Source organism: Callorhinchus milii, unplaced genomic scaffold (assembly GCF_018977255.1).
Source record: "Callorhinchus milii isolate IMCB2004 unplaced genomic scaffold, IMCB_Cmil_1.0 Scaffold14, whole genome shotgun sequence".
In the NCBI taxonomy this organism is placed as follows: Eukaryota; Metazoa; Chordata; class Chondrichthyes; order Chimaeriformes; family Callorhinchidae; genus Callorhinchus; species Callorhinchus milii.
Window position 1 is genome coordinate 17,136,888 of NW_024704755.1, and position 16,385 is coordinate 17,153,272.

Genomic DNA, 16,385 nt, shown 5'->3' on the forward strand with positions numbered 1-16,385 from the left:
CTGTGGCTCATAGGTTAGAGCACTTGCCTGACAAACGAGAGGAACTGGCTTGGATTTCTGGGCAGGGTGAAATATTATGCAAGTTTCCTTACTCCACACACGTGCCTCTGTTTACCCGGCAGTAAGTAGGATGTTAGTTGATTGCTGGATTGCTTTGCGGGGGTAATAATCCCTTTGAAAAATAAATTGGTCACTCAATCCGCGACTGTTTGTGAGCAATTGGCTGCCACAAAATATACAGACGCAAGACTTTACAGCGTATTCTGTGAAGCGCTTTGAGATGTCTCAAAAGATGTGATAAGGTGATGTATCAAATGAAAGGTTTATTATTGTTATTATTATTGCCGGATGTCTGAGTTTCTCTCTGAGGCTAACCGCAGGTTTGAGCTGCTGGTGGTGAGCTTTGCTGAGTCATTGTGTCACTGTACTTTTCAGAGTTCCGCCCTCTGTCCAGACTCCTCCTCTGCCTGTTATTTCCACAAACAATATATAAAGGCAGGAACGGGCATCATAGGCAGTACAGTACAGTGAATCAAAAAGGCACCACCTCACGAGACATCTGCTTCAGTGACGGCATTAGGAAGGTGAGCTTTCACTTCTGGTCCCTGGTTCTCTCGGCTGTCTGTCTTGTGCTGGTGGAACTGTGTGTTGTTCCACTCAGTAGTTCTTCTTATTCTTTCTCTCGCTCTCTCTCTTGCTCTTTCTCTGCATTTTCCTTTTCACAAATTCATTGATTAAATGAATTAATTGATTATGATGGGCTATTCTGTATTTATATAGCGCCCCTCATGCTGGCTAGCCCTTCCCTCATTGTTATCTTCACCTCTCAGCTTCACGTTGGGCAGTGGGTTTACTCTGAAAGGTGCTGACTGCAGTCCTCATGGATGACAAGTCTATTTGACAGGTGCATGATAAAGAGTCTTTGCATTTGATATAGCTCCTTATCACATCTTTGAGACGTCTCAAAGCGCTTCACAGAATATACCGTAAAGTGAATTGACTGTATATTTTGTGGGTGAAATGCGGCAGCCAATTGCACACAGCAGAGTCCCACAAACAGCTGTGAATTGAATTGACCAAATTATTATTTTTTTTCTTGAGGGATTATTATCAGGCGTGTGTGTGGAGTAAGGAAACTTGCCCAAGGTTTCGCCCTGGCCGGGAATTGAACCCAGGCCTCTCACTTGCGAGGCGAGAGCTCTAACCACTGAGCTACAGGTCTCCTTAAGCTTTCTGATTCATATAGATTCACATAGACCTGCTGAATCTATATGGAGCTTTCACTGCTCCTTTCATTTACTACACAATAACTTGAGTCTGGACACACATTCCTCTTCAGCTCAAAGCATACATTAATAATAGTAATAATCTTTGCGTTGGATATAGCACCTTTCACTTCAGGAGGACGTCTCAAAGCACTTCATAAGATGATGTGTGGTGACTGTATTTTGCAGCTGAACTTAAAAAGGAAGTTGAGTGGGCGATAGCAAACGGGAAGTACATTGCATTTCTTCTTCCTGAATTGAGTGGCTTGTGAGTACGGTTTCAACGTTCATGACAGACAGCTCAGTCGGCAGTTTTCTGTTGGATGTGCAATGCGATTAGCATGTGGTCTCGATATTACTCAAGGTCATGGAAAGTTTACAGGGCGGAGGGCCAACGTTCTTAATTTAGAGAGATACAGAGGATTTGGGGGCTCAGAACCACGTACATTACACGCTATCGGTCAGGATTCGGTCAGTACACTGTGGCAAAAGTCACCAAGCATTCAACATCTGGGGTGTTGAATCAGGGGTGAGCAAGAGTTATAATAAATAAATAATCCTTGCATTTGATACAGAGCCTCATCACGTCTTTGAGACGTCTCAAAACGCTTCACACAATATGCTATAAAGTGAATTAATGGTATATTTTGTGGACGAAACGTGGCAGCCACTTGCACACAGCAGCGTCCCACAAACAGCCGTGGATTGAAGTGACCAATTTGGTTTTTTTTGGAGGAGAAGGAATTATTACCCCCGGAAAAGCAATCCACCAATCAACTAACAACCAGGTTCCTACTTACTGCCGGTAAACAGAGTCGTGTGGCGTAAGGAAACTTGTCCAACATTTTGCCCTGCCGGGAATCGAATCCAGGTCTCTCGCTTGTGAAGCGAGTGCTCTAACCACTGAGCCACAGGACTCCACGTGAGCTTGTGAGTTGTCTCACACAGGCCATAGGAACCATTTGTACAGGAAGAGATGATTCCACACAGTCTCTCGATTATATTTAACCCTAGAGCATTACTCATACAGTATTTAAATAATTATGTAACGTTTTCCCTTTGACTGACACAGAAGCAGTCTACCAGGTGCCAGCCTTGCTCCAGTTGCTCATGTCTCCCTGCGTTAGGAACAGGATTCCCATTCCTAATTGCACTCTCACCTTGGAATCAAAAGAATACAAGTTCAAGTCCCACAAAGGGACATAGGAACAGGATGAGGCCATTCAGCCTCTTGAGCCTGTTCCACCATTCTACAAGATCATGGCTGATTTGTACCTCAACTCCAATTACCTGCCTTTGCCCCATACCCTTATCTAAAAAATAACTTTAGGTTGAAACTCCAGGCAATGTTGGGTGAGCCATTGTTGGAGGTGCCGTCCTTTGGATGAGATATTAGCCCAATATAATAATAATCCTTGCTTTTGATACAGCGCCTCATCACGTCTTCAAGACGTCTCAAAGCGCTTCACAAAATATACTGTAAAGTGAATTGACTGTATTTTGTGGGCGAGACGCAGCAGCCAATTGCACCAGCAGCGTCCCCACAAACAGCCGTGGATTGAGTGACCAAATCATTGTTTTTTTTAAGATCTCCTCTGCCTGTTCAGACAGACATAAAGATCCCATGGCACTATTTGATAATGAAAGAGAGTTTCTCCTGGTCTCCTGACCAACAATCCTCAGACATCTTCAGGTAGTTTGTGGGACATTGCTGTGTGTGAATTGGCTGCCGAGTTTGCCTAACAAATACACAGTCACCACAGTTTACAGTAAATCCTGTCAAGTGCTTCGAGATGGTGATTCGAAATTCCTGCTTTAATAGGTACCATTAATATCAAGATGTCAGCTGGACTCTGTTGGCAACACATTGCTCTCCTGAACTGGTGGCATTGATGCCTCCAGGATAATAGGTGGTGAGATTAAGCCCCATATTGGAACTCATAATTGTGGCCAACATTCAGTGTGGTACTGCAAATAATGTTGCGTTGTTGGGGATCCCTTTTTTTTGATAAGATGTTAAACCAAGATGCTGGTTACCCTTGGTGAACATGCGGAGTCTTGTAGCTCATTGGTTAGCGGGCTCGCCACACAAGCGAGAGACCCGAGTTTGATAATAATACTAAATTGGCCACTGAATCTACGACTGTTTGTGGGACACTGCTGTGCGCAATTGGCTGCTTTTGAGATGTTTCAATGTGATAAATTGCGATAACAATGGAAGTTTGTTCTACACATCTTCATCTTGACATCACCCAACACCAACTCAACCATTATGTTTCCTTCATTTGACAGATACCAACCAGAGGACATGGCTGAGTGTGAGAAGACGATGACATTGGGTCACAGTGCACCCAAGTCAACTCAAGGGGGCTCGCCACTCTCTGTTGTCGTTATTGGTAAAAGAGCTCACCTTTCTAATCTCTCCATGCTTGTGATTTCTGGTTCAATCTCTCTTGTGTAGTATTGTTTCCAATATTATAATACTTTAAATGTCTCAATGCTTGATAATCTTTTGTGGGGCTACAGGGGAAGCCCTTTCTCAGGCTCCAGAGCAAAGCAAACCAATAGCAGAGATTACAATCCTCCCTCCATGTCCATTGTTAGTGCTGGACAGCAAGACAATAAGGACCTTTGGTCTCCCGGTGTGAGGCATGGAACAGGGTTCCCAATCCTGATGGCAAGCTGAATAGTGTGCACAGCTGTAAGAACTGGATCAGGGCTGCTTGATACCCAGCACTGCCATTGGCCTTGTCAGATTCTGGATCTCCACCTCAGGATGGTTCAAACATGGAGATCAGTCTCTGTGTGAAGAACCACAGAGTTTCCAGAACTGGTGGAACTGTAGCATGGATAGGGCCTTATGGAGGAAGGCCTGTGTGTGTGTGTGTGTGTGTGTGTTTGTGTGTGTGTGGAGTGGGAGGGGCTTTATATAGATTAAATTTAAAATAGAACTGACTATTTATAATTATAAGTATACTTCATCAGTAATTTCCCATGTCCTCATTTAATTCTGTGCTTTCTACATAAGAGTTAACTGTAAGCGACTGCTGGATGATTCTACTTCAACCTATCAAACATTGCCATACTTGTTAAACAGTCTTGTACCTAATACATTCCACAGCAAACTGTTCCACATATTTATCTATATATATAACCTTAACCTGATCACTGTTGCTGGCAACTCCAACATTCCTGTCCAGTTACATTGGTATTTCCCTAGTCTGACCGATGAGCTTGATTGCTCAACTTTCAAATAAACAAATTGAAGCGTTTGGGCATTGGCTGGCAGCTGTTTAGCTACCACTGCTAACATAGCCACAGTACAATTACAGCAATAAGGAAATCAATCATGTTTACATCAGCATCTGCTTGCTCCTGTCTCCCCTCGGTCTTAAAATCGTATGTGGAGTCCTGTAGCTCAGTGGTTAGAGCACTCGCCTCACAAGCGAGAGGACTTGGGTTTGATTCCCGGGCAGGGAGAAACCTTAAGCAAGTTTTCTTACTCCACACGCCTCTGTTTACCTAACAGTAATAATAATCCTTGCATTTGATATAGCGCTTTTCACGTCGGAAGGACGTCCCAAAGCGCTTCACAGAACACACTGTAAAGTGAATTGACTGAATATTTGTGGGCGAACGCGGCAGCCAATTGCGCACAGCAATGTCCCACAAACAGTCATAGATTGAAAATGACCAATTTATTATTGTTTTTTGGTTTTTGGAGGGATTATTATTAGGCTCTGTGTGGAGTAAGGAAACTTGCCCAAGGTTTCGCCCTCTGCCTGGAATTGAACTCAGGTCTCTCACTTGCAAAGCGAGTGCTCTAACCACTGAGCTACAGGACTCCACGTTGTTGGAACCTGGTTGTTGGTCATTGGCAGATCACTCTTCTGGGGTAATAATCCCTCCGCTTCAAATAAATAAATAAATAAATAATAACAATAATTTGGTCACTCAATCCCCAACTGTTTGTGAGACACTATTGTGCACAATTGGCTGCTGCCCACAAAATATACACTCAGTGGAGCACGAGGGGAGCACTGGGTTGTTGGAAGTTCCATCCCTCAGATGAGATGTTAACGTGAGGTTCCATCTGCCCGGATGCTAAAGATCCCATGGTATCCCGGTCCGCAATCCCACTGATAAAATTGGTCACTTACTTCATGGCTGTCTGTGGGACACAGACCCACAGACAGCCGTCTGTCGTGGAGTCCTGTAGCTCAGTGGTTAGAGCACTCGCTTTGCAAGTGGGACACCTGGGTTCAATTCCAATCAGGGCGAAACCTTGGGCAAGTTTCCTTACTCCACACAGAGCCTAATAATGATCACTCCAAAAAAACAAAACAATAATAAATTGGTCATTTTCAATCCACGACTGTTTGTGGGACATTGCTGTGAGCAATTGGCTGCCGCGTTCGCCCACAAATATACAGTCAATTCACTTTACAGCATAGTCTGTGAAGTGTTTTGGGACGTCTAGAAGACATGAAAAGCTCTATATCAAATGCAAGGATTATTATTATTATTGCTGGGAACAAATTGGCTATCGCGTTCACCTATACAATACAGTCGCTATACTCCATACAAAATTTATATTTACAGAATAAAATCAGTATTACAAAACTGTCTGGGAGACAGAGAGTGGTGATGAACGGTTGTTTTTCTGACTGGAGGGAAGTGCAGTGGTGTCCCCCAGGGATCAATATTGGGGCCACTGCTGTTTGTGATCTATATAAATGACCTGGACTTGGGTACAGGGAGGACAATTCCCAAGTTTGCAGATGATACAAAGCTGGAAAAGTAATAAACAGTGAGGAGGATAGTAACAGACTGCAAGAGGACATAGACAGACTGGTAACATGGGCAGACACGTGGCAGATGAAGTTTAATGTGGAGAAATGCAAAGTGATGCATTTTGTGAGGAAGAATGAGGAGGCAATATAAGCTGATGGTACAATCTTAAAGGGGGTGAAGGAACAGAGAGACCTGAGGGTTCATATAGTAAATCTTTGAAGGTGGCAGCACAGGCAGATACAGCTGTTAAAAGAGCATATGGGACACTGGGCTTTATAAATAGGGGCATAGAGTACACAAGTCAGGAAGTTATGATGAACCTTTATATAAAACACTGGTGAGGCCTCAGCGAGAGACTGTGTTCAGTTCTGGGCCCCACACTTTAGGAAGGATGTCGGGGCATTGGAGAGGGTGCAAAGGTAGATTTAATGGAGGTGTTCAAAATGATGAGGGGATTCGATAGGGTGAACAGGAGAAACTATTCCCACTGGTGGTGGGTCGGTAACCCGAGGGCACCGATTTAAAATAGATGTTACAAGAAACCGAGGGGAGGAGAGATGTTTTCACACAGCGAGTTGTTGGGATCTGGAATGCATTGCCTGAAAGGCCGGTGGGAACCGATTCCATAACAGCTTTTAAGAGAGAAGTAGATAATTATTTGGGGACGACAAGTTTGCAGAGCTATGGGAAGACAGCGGGGGAGTGGGGTTGATCAGGGCTATGGGGGGAGAGCGGGGGAGTGGGGTTGATCAGGGCTATGGGGAGAGAGCGGGGGAGTGGGGTTGATCAGGGCTGTGGAGAGAGAGTGGGGGAGTGGGGTTGATCAGGGCTATGGGGAGAGAGCGGGGGAGTGGGGTTGATCAGGGCTATGGAGAGAGCGGGTTAGTGGGGTTGATCAGGGCTATGGGGAGAGTGCGGGGGAGTGGGGTTGATCAGGGCTATGGGGAGAGAGCGGGGGAGTGGGGTTGATTTGGAAGCTCTTTTACAAGAGCCGGCACAGACACGATGGTTCAAATGGCCTCCTTCTGTGCTGTAGAATTCTATGATTATATACACTGCAGTAAATCCTATGCAGCATTTTGAGATGTTTCCATGACATCATAAGGCACAACATCAAATGCAAGTATTATTGTATGGTATTTATTTTTTAAAAACAGGAAATGGGCCATCAGGCATTTGTCTCTCCTACCTCCTCTCCGGATACAGGCCTTACTTCAAGGAGTCTGCAATCCATCCAAATCCAATCCTACAGTGGAAGTTGCAAAAGAATGCAGGGGTAGCCATCACACAACAGGTAACCATCGCATAACCGCTCATTATCTCTGTGTGGTAGCTGACCCACTGGAGCTCTCTATCCTAATCTCATTCCACTTCCATATTGTGTCTGCAATAATTCTCTCTGCCCTACTAATGCCATCTTCTCATAGCATCATTCCCCATTGTACTGCTGCTCACCGCTCTCCTATCTACTCTTTTCCTATTTCCCTGCTCTTGCCCAATGCTCTGTAATATTATAATAATGATAATATTATTAATATTATAATCTGAAGTATCTATCAGTGTTGCTATGAATTTAATAATGACTGTATTCAGTAGAGCCAATGGTAAAGGAAGTGGAAGGGAATCAAAAGCTTATTTAGATGGCATTTCTTAACCACCTGATTTCAAAATGGCTGTGATATTAAATGCCAGGATTACAAATTAAGAATGTGGTTAGCAATAATGGGAAGGTGGCCAGAATGTTTTGACGCACAGCGTAATGGGCTTTTTGAATCAGTTACCAGGGAAGATCACTGAAGCATGCAATGTAAATGGGTTAAGAGACAATTAATGTTTAAACCATTTACCAAACTGCCAAACAAGGACACTCCTTATATGTCAATTTGTCTAAGCACTTGGGTGGTGAAGATAATGGCTTTTAGGAAATTGCTACATCAATATACACTGTGCGAAACCATTACGTCAGCCTGGCACTCTCACTTCTGGGTCAGAAGATTGTGGGTTTAAATCCCACAATAGGACTTGGAATCGTGTGGTCTAAATTGATGCTCCAATGCAGTGCTGGGAGTGTGTTGCATTGTTGGAGGAGCTGTCCTTTGGATGAGACATTAAACCAAGGTCCCATCTGCCTGTTCAGGTAGATGAATCTCGTCACTCTTAATAAATGGCTCACTCTTAATAAATGGCTCACTCTTAATAAATGGCTCACTCTTAATAAATGGCTCACTCTTAATAAATGGCTGTAATATGAAATACTAAATACAAATTAAATATGTGGTTAGGATTAATGGGATTAAAGATCCCAGTGGTACTATTCGAAAAGAGAAGTTTCTCTGTCCCCGTATCCTATGTAGCTCAGTGGTTAGAGCACTCGCTTTGCAAGTGAGAGACCTGAGTTCAATCCCAGGCAGAGGGCGAAACCTTGGGCAAGTTTCCTTACTCCACACAGAGCCTAATAATAATCCCTCCAAAATAATAATTAAATTGGTCATTTTCAATCCACGACTGTTTGTGGGACATTGCTGTGCGCAATTGGCTGCCGCGTTCGCCCACAAATATACAGTCAATTCACTTTGCAGTGTGTTCTGTGAAGTGCTTTGGAATGTCCTCCCACAACAACAACAACAAGATTCCATTTATAGAGCGCCTTTCACCTCGGGAGGACGTCCCAAGGCGCTGTACAGTTCCGACATGAAAAGCGCTATATCAAATGCAAGGATTATTATTATTATTATTATTATTATTATTATTATTATTATCCTGACCAACAATACCCCAAATAAAATAGGTCACTCACTCTATGGCGGATTGTGGGACATTGCTGTGCGCAACTGGCTCCCACAAAATACATATTCACCACACTTTACAGTACATCCTCTGAAGCACTTTGGGATTTCTCAATGACGTGATAAGGCAATATGTCAAATGCAAGGATTATTACTATTATTAATTAGATGCGTATCTAGAAAGAGGTGGGATTGAGAATACAAATGGGACAAAACAAATTGCGCTAAATAACCCTTGCTTCTTCCAAGATAATCTACTGTACGTATATTTTTGATTCTAGGATTTGGAGTTTTTGTCAGAGGGGCTTGAGGGCCGTTCCCACAATCCTGTTGCTGTCCTGTTTGACTCACTGCTGCGTCCTGAAGCGGATTTTGGCATGTCTATGGATTCAGTGCTGAGCTGGAGACTGGAACCTGACCAGCACATCCCTCACCTCGTTCTGGGCAAAGGTCCACCCGGAGGAGCTTGGCATGTACGTAGAAAAAATCATTGAAACAGTAAACCATTTACCAAGTTACGTACAAGAGCGCTCCTTACAGGGTGATTTGTCTATGCATTTGTGTGTGGTGAAGATAATGAATTTTAGGAAAATGCTAGATGAAGATACAACAAGTTCTGTTTACACTAATTCTGGTTTCAAAAACATTTAAAGGTGAACCAATTGTGACTGCAATTTTTGTCCTACCAACAGAGAGATAGTATAATGGTGTTCATTTAGCAAGCCTGTGGTTTGGTTCTTAGTCAAGTGGAGTGCTCTGGGGTAGTGGTTAGCGTGCTCGTCTCACAACCGAAAGGACCTGGGTTCGATTCCCGGGCAGGGCAAAACCTTAGGTAAGTTTCCTTACTCCACGCATCTCTGTTTACCTAGCAGAAAGTAGGAATCCAGTTGTTAGTTGATTGGCGGATTGTTTTAAGGGTTAATAATCTCTTAAAATAATTAATTAATTTGGTCACTTAAATCCACGAATGTTTGTGGGACACTGCTGTGCGCAATTGGCGTTTCGCCCATAAAATATACAGTAAATTCACTTTACAGTATACTCTTGCTGCACAAAAGGAGGCATTTAGGCCCATTGAGCCTGTGCCAGCTCTTTGAAAGAGTGACCAACTAGTCCCACTCCCCCGCTCTTACCCCATAGACCTGCAAACTTTTCCTTTTAAGTACCTATCCAATTTGATATTCTGGCATATTCTGTAACATGCTTTGAGATGTCTCAATAACATAAGACACTGTGTCAAATGCAAGGATTATTATTATTTAATATTCTAGAACTGTTGTTCAGCGGTGGCAAGGCATACCGCCCCCTCATGCTCCACCCCCCCCCCCCAGCGGATTCTGTGTTGAACGCACCATTTATGTTACTGAGCAAACCTTTATGGCTTCACCCTGCTAGTACCTCTGCCCAGAAGATCCAGAACATAAAATATAAAATGGCCACCAAAGCTGACTGAGAGAGATCCTTTGCAAAATATATTATCCAATGTTTCAATAGAACAAAAGGCAAAATATTGCAAACACTCAGCAGGTCAGGCAGCATCTATGGAGAGAAGGGATTTGAATGTAAGGACCCTTTCGTGGAGTCCTGTAGCTCAGTGGTTAGAGCACTCGCTTTGCAAGCGAGTGACCTGAGTTCAATTCCAGGCAGAGGGCGAAACCTTGGGCAAGTTTCCTTACTCCACACAGAGCCTAATAATAATCCTCCAAAACCCAAAACAATAATAAATTGGTCATTTTCAATCCACGACTGTTTGTGGGACATTGCTGTGCGCAATTGGCTGCCACGTTCGCCCACAAATATACAGTCAATTCACTTTACAGTCTATTCTGTGAAGCGCTTTGGGACGTCCTCACGACGTGAAAAGCGCTATATCAAATGCAAGGATTATTATTATTATTATATCCCCAGTAATATAAACTCAGTGATATTATGAATAATAATAATAATCTTTGCATTTGATAGAGCAACTTAACATGTCATTGAGACGTCTCAAAGTGCTTCACAGGATATTATTTTATGTTACATAGTGACTGCTACATAAAATAAAATACAATAAATAAAATAAATCACATATAATTGTTTACAGGATATACAATTGCAGGATATACGTCTAGAAGACGTGAAAAGCGCTATATCAAATGCAAGGATTATTATTGTTGTACTGTAAAGTGAATTGACTGTATATTTTGTGGGCAAAACGCGGCAGCCAATTGCGCACAGCGATGTCCCCACAAACAGTCGTGGATTGAGTGACCAATATATTATTTTTTGAAGGAATTAGTATAGATAACCCAAGTTATATATGAATATAGATAGTTGTTATTAATGGTTCAAGATATCTTTGCCCAGATAACCACACAGGACATGGATAATATATTTAGCAATTATCTACTAGTTCCTAGAACAGAACCATAAGTTCTACTGAAACATTGGATCTTGCAAAGGAACTATTTCAGTCAACTATTGTTGCCATTTGTTCACAAATCTTTGTTGTGAGAACTGTAGCAGTCGTTATGTAACATTCTTTTGTGTACAAATAACACTGAGTCAATCAAATCATTGATAGTGTTTCACACGTTATGATGAAATGACTGCAGTATCCTCAGTATTTCGCTAAGTGTTTTGGCTTCGAATCAGGCTCAGTTTAGTGCTATTATCCCATGTGTAGGGCCCTATGTAAATGCAAGTCGTTGTTGTTGTTGTTTATTGAGCTCTGACCTGCCATTGTGCTCCTACAGTCCATCAAAGGATCTATGATCACCCTGAGTCTCGGTGACTGGATGGAACTGCCAGATCTTCGAATCAGGGACTGGATGAGGGAGAAGAGAAGGTAAAAACATTCCTGTGTCAAAGAAAGGGCTGGTCTTAACAACAATAGCTTTTTACAAAAACGGCCAGCTGCTCCTTCAATATCTCATTCAGAATCGATAGGACAATGTCCACTCCCTGAATGCCACAATTAGTTTAATGAGGTTGACTAACCTGCTCACCACTGAACTGCAATTTTTATAATTCAATAGCACAAAGTTCTTTCTTCTTTGAAAGAAGTGCTTGCAATTAGGTGTGACTACGTCAAACAAAATACTGAACAAGGGCAATGGAATCAGTCACTCTAAATAGGTATTACTCTTTACCCCCTTTTGCCCAGCCGGGTGTCTGACACATGCAGAAATCTATCACCGTGCTGAAGAGGATCCAAACCCAACTGAGAATGCCAGACACACACGGAAATCCCAGAGATAGTTTGTTGGAATGGAACGCTCTCTCTCTCTCTCCCTCCCTCCCTGGAGGGATGTATCCTGCTTACCTAATTCCAGAAAGTATTAGGCAAGAGCCAAGGCTTGAGAGGACCCCAGAGTGCACACTGGGGTAACTGCTGGAGTCTAACTAGTTAAAACCGCTTTGATATCGCTGTCTGGTGAGCTCTATACCGGGAGTCACCTCATGGTAATGTAACCCTGTGGACCTAAATGGTGATTGTACGGTCACTGTGTTGAGCGGCAACTGAGTTGCAATAAATATGGAATGGGGAGGTTTCAGTGAAGTTACCCAGTTTAGATATTTTGTATAATATTGGATAACAGGGAACAATTGAAGCGAGAATATAATCAATGGTTTTGATATAGAATATACAGTACTCAGAATTCTGGGTACATCTCAAAGAGCTTTGCAGGATTTACTGCAGTAAAGTGTATTTTTTAGACAATAATGGTAGCCAATTTTTTTGTACAGAAATGTCTCACACACAACCAGGAAATGAATGACTAATTGTATCTGGGGGGGGGGATTGTCAGGCAGGACACCTGGAGAAAATCCCTTCTCTTTTTGAATTGTATTCATGTCCATTTGAGCAGGCAGACTGGACCTGAGTTTAACGTCTCATCCAAAGGATGCCACCACCAACAATTCAACGCTCTCCGAATAACAATAACAAGATTACATTTGTATAGCGCCTTTCACGTTGGGAGGACGTCCCAAGGCGCAGGACAGTGACAGCATTTCAGACCCGAGCTGGGGTCAAGGGGGGGAGAAGGGAGGGGAGGGGAAGGGGGGTGGCTGATGGCATGGTTGAAGAGGAGGGTCTTGAGGCGGGACTTGAAGGAGGGTCTTGAGGCTAAGGAGGGTGTGAGGCGGAGTGATTGGGGGATGGAATTCCAAAGGTTGGGGGCAGAGTGGCTGAAGGCTCTCACGCCAATGGTGGGGCGGGTGGGTCGGGGGACGTGGAGTAGGCCAGAGCCGGCTGAGTGGAGGGAGCGGGCAGATTGGTAGGGGTTTAGGAGTGGCAGAGGTAGGGTGGGGCAAGGCCATGGAGGGCTTTGTAGGTGAGGACCAGGATCTTGAACTGGATCCTCTGAAGGATAGGGAACCAATGGAGTCGGGCGAGAATGGGGGAGATGGGGTCATGGAGTTTGGTGCGGGAGAGGACACGGGCTGCAGAGTTCTGGATTATCTGCAGTTGTGGAGGGAGGAGTTGGAAGGCCGACACGCAGGGCGTTTTCATAGTCGAGCCTGGAGGTGATGAAGGCATGAACAAGAGTTTCAGCGCCTGAGGGTGAGGTAATGGCAGAGTCAGGTGATGTTACAGAGGTGAGGGAAGGCAGAGCGGATCATGGCTTGGATGTGGGGAAGAAAAGACAGTTGAGGGATCATTGCCAGCTAAATGGATCATTGATCAGCTCACTCCTAAAATGACGTGTTAAGTGTATTTTGCATAATGGCACTAAATTGGTGTGTACATTAATTTGCAGTAAAGACAGTGAGAAAATAGAATTATAGAACATTCTAGCAAAATAAAGGTCAGGACCTGCTCCTCAATATCAGACGTCATTACAGTTTCCCTGGAGGCCTTATATCGTGTGAAGCCCTTTGAGACGTCTCGAAGACGTGATAAGTCTCTATATCAAACGCGAGGATTATTATTATCATTGAGCTCTGAAACATCAGTGCCTTTGCCTCTGGCCTCTAATGGGAATTGTATTACTTTGCAGATGTGTGAGGAATGACAGAACCACCACAGCAGACATCGCCCTGTACTACCAGCACTATGTAAAGGACAAAGGTTTGCAAAGGAACATTGCCTGTGGCACTGTGGTAACCTCAGTCAGGAAAGTTGGACCAGCTTCTCACTGTAAAGGTGAAGGTGGGATTGCAGACACACATTTGCCCAGGAATCAGGCAGCAGAACCTCAGCCCTGCTCTACAAAACCCACCACAAACCTTTTTGAGATCAAAGGCCACATCCAATCCACAACTGGGTTGGAAAAGACCTTTTGCATCTATGCGGAGAATGTTGTCTTGGCAACAGGGACGTACGACAGCCCTGCTCAGCTTGGCATCGAGGGTGAAGATCTGCCCTTTGTTTCCCACACAATCTCTGAGCTGGAAGAGGCCATCAAGCAGCAGAGAGTGAGGCAGAACTTTGACCCCATCCTAATCGTTGGCGCTGGTCTGACTGCAGCAGATGCTGTCCTCTCTGCCCATCACAGCAACATCCCTATACTCCACGTGTTCAGAAGACGAGTTAATGATCCAGGTCTTATCTTCAACCAACTTCCTAAAATGATGTACCCTGAGTATCACAAAGTGCACCAGATGATGCAGGAGCAATCATTCTCTGCCTCTGGGCCATATGACGGATACATCAGCCTACCACAATACCAGGTTTTATCCTTCAAAGCTGACAACAAGTGTATTCTTCAGAATATACAGTCTGGAGAAAGGAAGATCTTCAACATCTCGATGGCTCTTATCCTCATTGGTTCAAACCCCAATTTATCATTTCTTCCTGAACACGGAAGTTCACTGGGAGTAAACGTGGAGCTGCCAATTAACTGCAGACGGAACCCCATAGACATAGACATGTACACGTATGAGAGTGTGCAGGAGCCAGGGCTGTATGCCGTTGGGCCTCTTGTTGGTGACCATTTTGTACGCTTTCTGCAGGGAGGAGCCTTGGCGGTCTCCAGTGCTTTAATCAAGCGTAAACATGACGTGGCAGATAAACATCCAGATCACAACCACAGCAAAGTTTGTCAGGGTGACTTAACACAATCTAATGTGGCCTCCAAAACAGTGCTTCAGGGGGGGGTGTCTTAGATATACCACAGGGTAAGAAATGTAAATGTCTGTTAATTTCCCTGCCTTTGGGGAAGAATCTCCTGCCTCTCGGAGCACATGGATTAGGACAGAAAGCTGACCCATCGCCAGAGATGCTCATGGGTCAAATGATAGAGAGGACATGAGTGTGGGACGTGCCTACAGATTTCTCAGCCCAGAAGGAAATCTCTGATTCTCACCCGGTGTAAGGCTCTGACAGCGCAGCTAATAGACTGCAAAATATTATGAGAGATCAGGGCATGGAGGAAAAAGGAGTCCTGTAGCTCAGTGGTTAGAACCCTCGCCGTAGCTCAGTGGTTAGAACCCTAGCCTCGCAATCGAGAGGAACTAGGTTTTATTCCCAGCAAGGTGAAACCTTGGGCAAGTTTCCTTACTCCACATGCCTCTGTTTACCTAGCAGTAAATAGGAATCTGCTTGTTAGTTGATTGCAGATCGCTTTCCAGGGTTAATAGTCCGTTCAAATGAATAATAATTTGGTCACTTAATCCACGACTGTTTGTGGGACACTGCTGTGTGTGATTGGCTGCCGCATTTCACCCACAAAATACACAGTCAATCCACTTTACAATATATTTTGTGAAGCACTTTGAGACATCTCAATGACATGATTAATATGATAAAACACTGATACTGTGACAATTGACTCCTTAAAATAAGAACTGGAGAAATATTCCAGTATTTAGGAGGCATCTTGGAGGTGACAGTGATGGGCACAGATGTTGATGATTAATGATTGCACACACACACAGGCACAGACTCACCCACACATACATACAAACAACACTTTACTCTCCCTCTGGGTTCAAGCGTGAACTGCTTTTGGGAACTCTGAATCTGATCTCGATCACATTCCAATCTTGACAGTCCCTCTTGCAACCAGCATTTTAAGGGTTAAGCTGCTAAAGGCAGAGAGCCTACTGTGGGAAAGTACAAAGTTAATGCTGTAAAACCTTCCTCATTGTGGGTGGGAATTCTCTCCCTCTGAAAGAGACTTAACTTTTCAACCTGCTCTAAGCATTTGGATTTACCTTTTGAAATGCGAGCTGGAGGCCCAGTGACTCACAGCGTTCAAACACTCAACTCCTGACACTCCGAGCCCAGTCTCAGGGCTGAATGTCACTGGCAATCACTGGCCTTCAGTCAGATGAAATAGTTTGTCTCACCCTGACAGTCATTCAAAACCGGAGACGCTGAAATGATGTTTCTCTTGCTTCACATTGTTAAAATCGTTGCTTAGCTGTGACTCTGACCTACATATTCCCAGCTTCAATCGCTGCCTGTGTAGCTAACAGTGGTAATTCTCAGATGGAATAAGGGCCCTATAATTGACCCCCTCCCCCACTCTCGTGGGTTCAGGAGGGGAAATATTCAGTTCGGGTTACCTCCTCTCCCTTGCAGGAGAATATGAATGTGCACAAGATC

At 44.0% G+C, this 16,385-nt stretch overlaps 1 protein-coding gene across 1 annotated transcript; it reads left to right on the plus strand.

The window, feature by feature from the left end:
- Nucleotides 1-506: 506 nt before the first annotated feature.
- On the plus strand, nt 507-15,243 carry LOC103186657 (oxidative stress-induced growth inhibitor 1). The gene is made up of 6 exons (XM_007905825.2): nt 507-584; nt 3,558-3,661; nt 7,217-7,353; nt 9,127-9,318; nt 11,584-11,675; nt 13,834-15,243. The coding sequence occupies exons 2-6, from the start codon at nt 3,574-3,576 to the stop codon at nt 14,939-14,941; spliced, it is 1,617 nt and encodes a 538-aa protein (XP_007904016.2). The 5' UTR covers nt 507-584; nt 3,558-3,573; the 3' UTR covers nt 14,942-15,243.
- Nucleotides 15,244-16,385: the final 1,142 nt, after the last annotated feature.

Bases quoted from the DNA above. Each gene is read 5' to 3' on its own strand.
- LOC103186657 (XM_007905825.2), top strand. From the start codon at position 3,574: ATGGCTGAGTGTGAGAAGACGATGACATTGGGTCACAGTGCACCCAAG. The intron at 7,354-9,126 runs GTAACCATCGCA...TTTTGATTCTAG, and splicing joins GGGTAGCCATCACACAACAG to GATTTGGAGTTTTTGTCAGA. The intron at 9,319-11,583 runs GTACGTAGAAAA...GTGCTCCTACAG, and splicing joins CACCCGGAGGAGCTTGGCAT to TCCATCAAAGGATCTATGAT.